The 1,009-nt window shown below is 56.3% G+C and overlaps 1 protein-coding gene across 1 annotated transcript in view; it reads right to left on the bottom strand.

Moving 5' to 3' along the window:
- GLDC (glycine dehydrogenase (decarboxylating)) overlaps positions 1-483 on the bottom strand; it is a 140,232-nt gene extending 139,749 nt beyond the window's left edge. Inside the window, exon 1 of the mRNA XM_011937357.1 lies at positions 417-483. Within this exon, the coding sequence (XP_011792747.1) occupies positions 417-483 (67 nt within the window). The remainder of the gene's footprint in view (positions 1-416) is intronic.
- Between the last annotated feature and the right edge of the window lie 526 nt (positions 484-1,009).

The following is a 1,009-nucleotide window of genomic DNA, read 5'->3' as shown; positions in this document are numbered from 1 at the left end:
CTGCATGGCCGCAGCCACAGTCCCCTGCCCCGGCCCGCAAGGTTCAGCCGCGCTCTCGGCCCCTTTCCTGGCCTGGGTCCCCCGGTTGGCTGCTGCGTCCGGCCTGGAGCCCCTTTCGCTGGACCGCCGGCCGGACAGATGGATGGACGCTCGCGGTCAATGAATGGGCGCTGAGCTCAACCAAGACACTCGCGCAAAGTTGTGGCTCCACCCAAGGCACCTGCTCCGCACACTTTAAGCGGCGCCCTGGAGGCGGGAGGTGGGTTGGGGCCAGGAAGCCTTGGCCAATGAAAGCAGAAAGAGGGGAGGGGGTGGAACAGTTCCCGCCCCCGCCCCCTCTCCCGACCCTCTTCCCAGCTCTTCCGTAGAGTCCGGCTTTCCCTGGACCGGAGGCTGCCATCTCCAGTCCTGCCCACTCCGACGCTGGCTGGTGCCTGGGGCCGGGACGCTCCGTACGCCCCCTGCCAGGGTGTGGAGCTGCATTGGTGCAGGATCAGGTGGGACAGCCCAAAGACTCCGGGCCAAGTTCCTGGGGGACTCAGCGGAGATAGAATATAATTCTCGAAGCTCTCCGTTTCCTTAATTTTGAGGTATCTTTCCCTGTCATGTTTCATCTCAGGGAAATTAATATGGGCAGATGGCGGTTCTTTTATCTTTGCGGGAGCGTGATCAAGTTACTCAGCCTCTCAGAGCTTCAGTTTTCTCATCTCAACGGAGCTGGATGGGATTTTAAAAAGAGATTATATGTACTTGAAAGCACTTGAAAGTAGATTTGAACACTCTCTCTATGTATGTTTTCTCTTCTCTTCTTATCTCTCTGTCTCTCTTCCCCCGCCCCCATATGTAACGCTATGGCTCACGCCTGTCATCGCGACAATTTCGGAAACCCACGAGGTAGGATAGCTTGAGCCCAGGAGTTCGAGATCAGCTTGGGCAACATTGTGAAACCCTGTCTCTTTTTTTTTTTTTTTTTTTTTTTTTTGAGACGGAGTCTCGCTCTGTCGCCCAG

The sequence above is a fragment of the Colobus angolensis genome, unplaced genomic scaffold (assembly GCF_000951035.1).
Source record: "Colobus angolensis palliatus isolate OR3802 unplaced genomic scaffold, Cang.pa_1.0 Scaffold162, whole genome shotgun sequence".
In the NCBI taxonomy this organism is placed as follows: Eukaryota; Metazoa; Chordata; class Mammalia; order Primates; family Cercopithecidae; genus Colobus; species Colobus angolensis.
The sequence above is the reverse complement of the archived record's forward strand: the minus strand, read 5'-3'. Positions and strand labels throughout refer to the sequence as shown.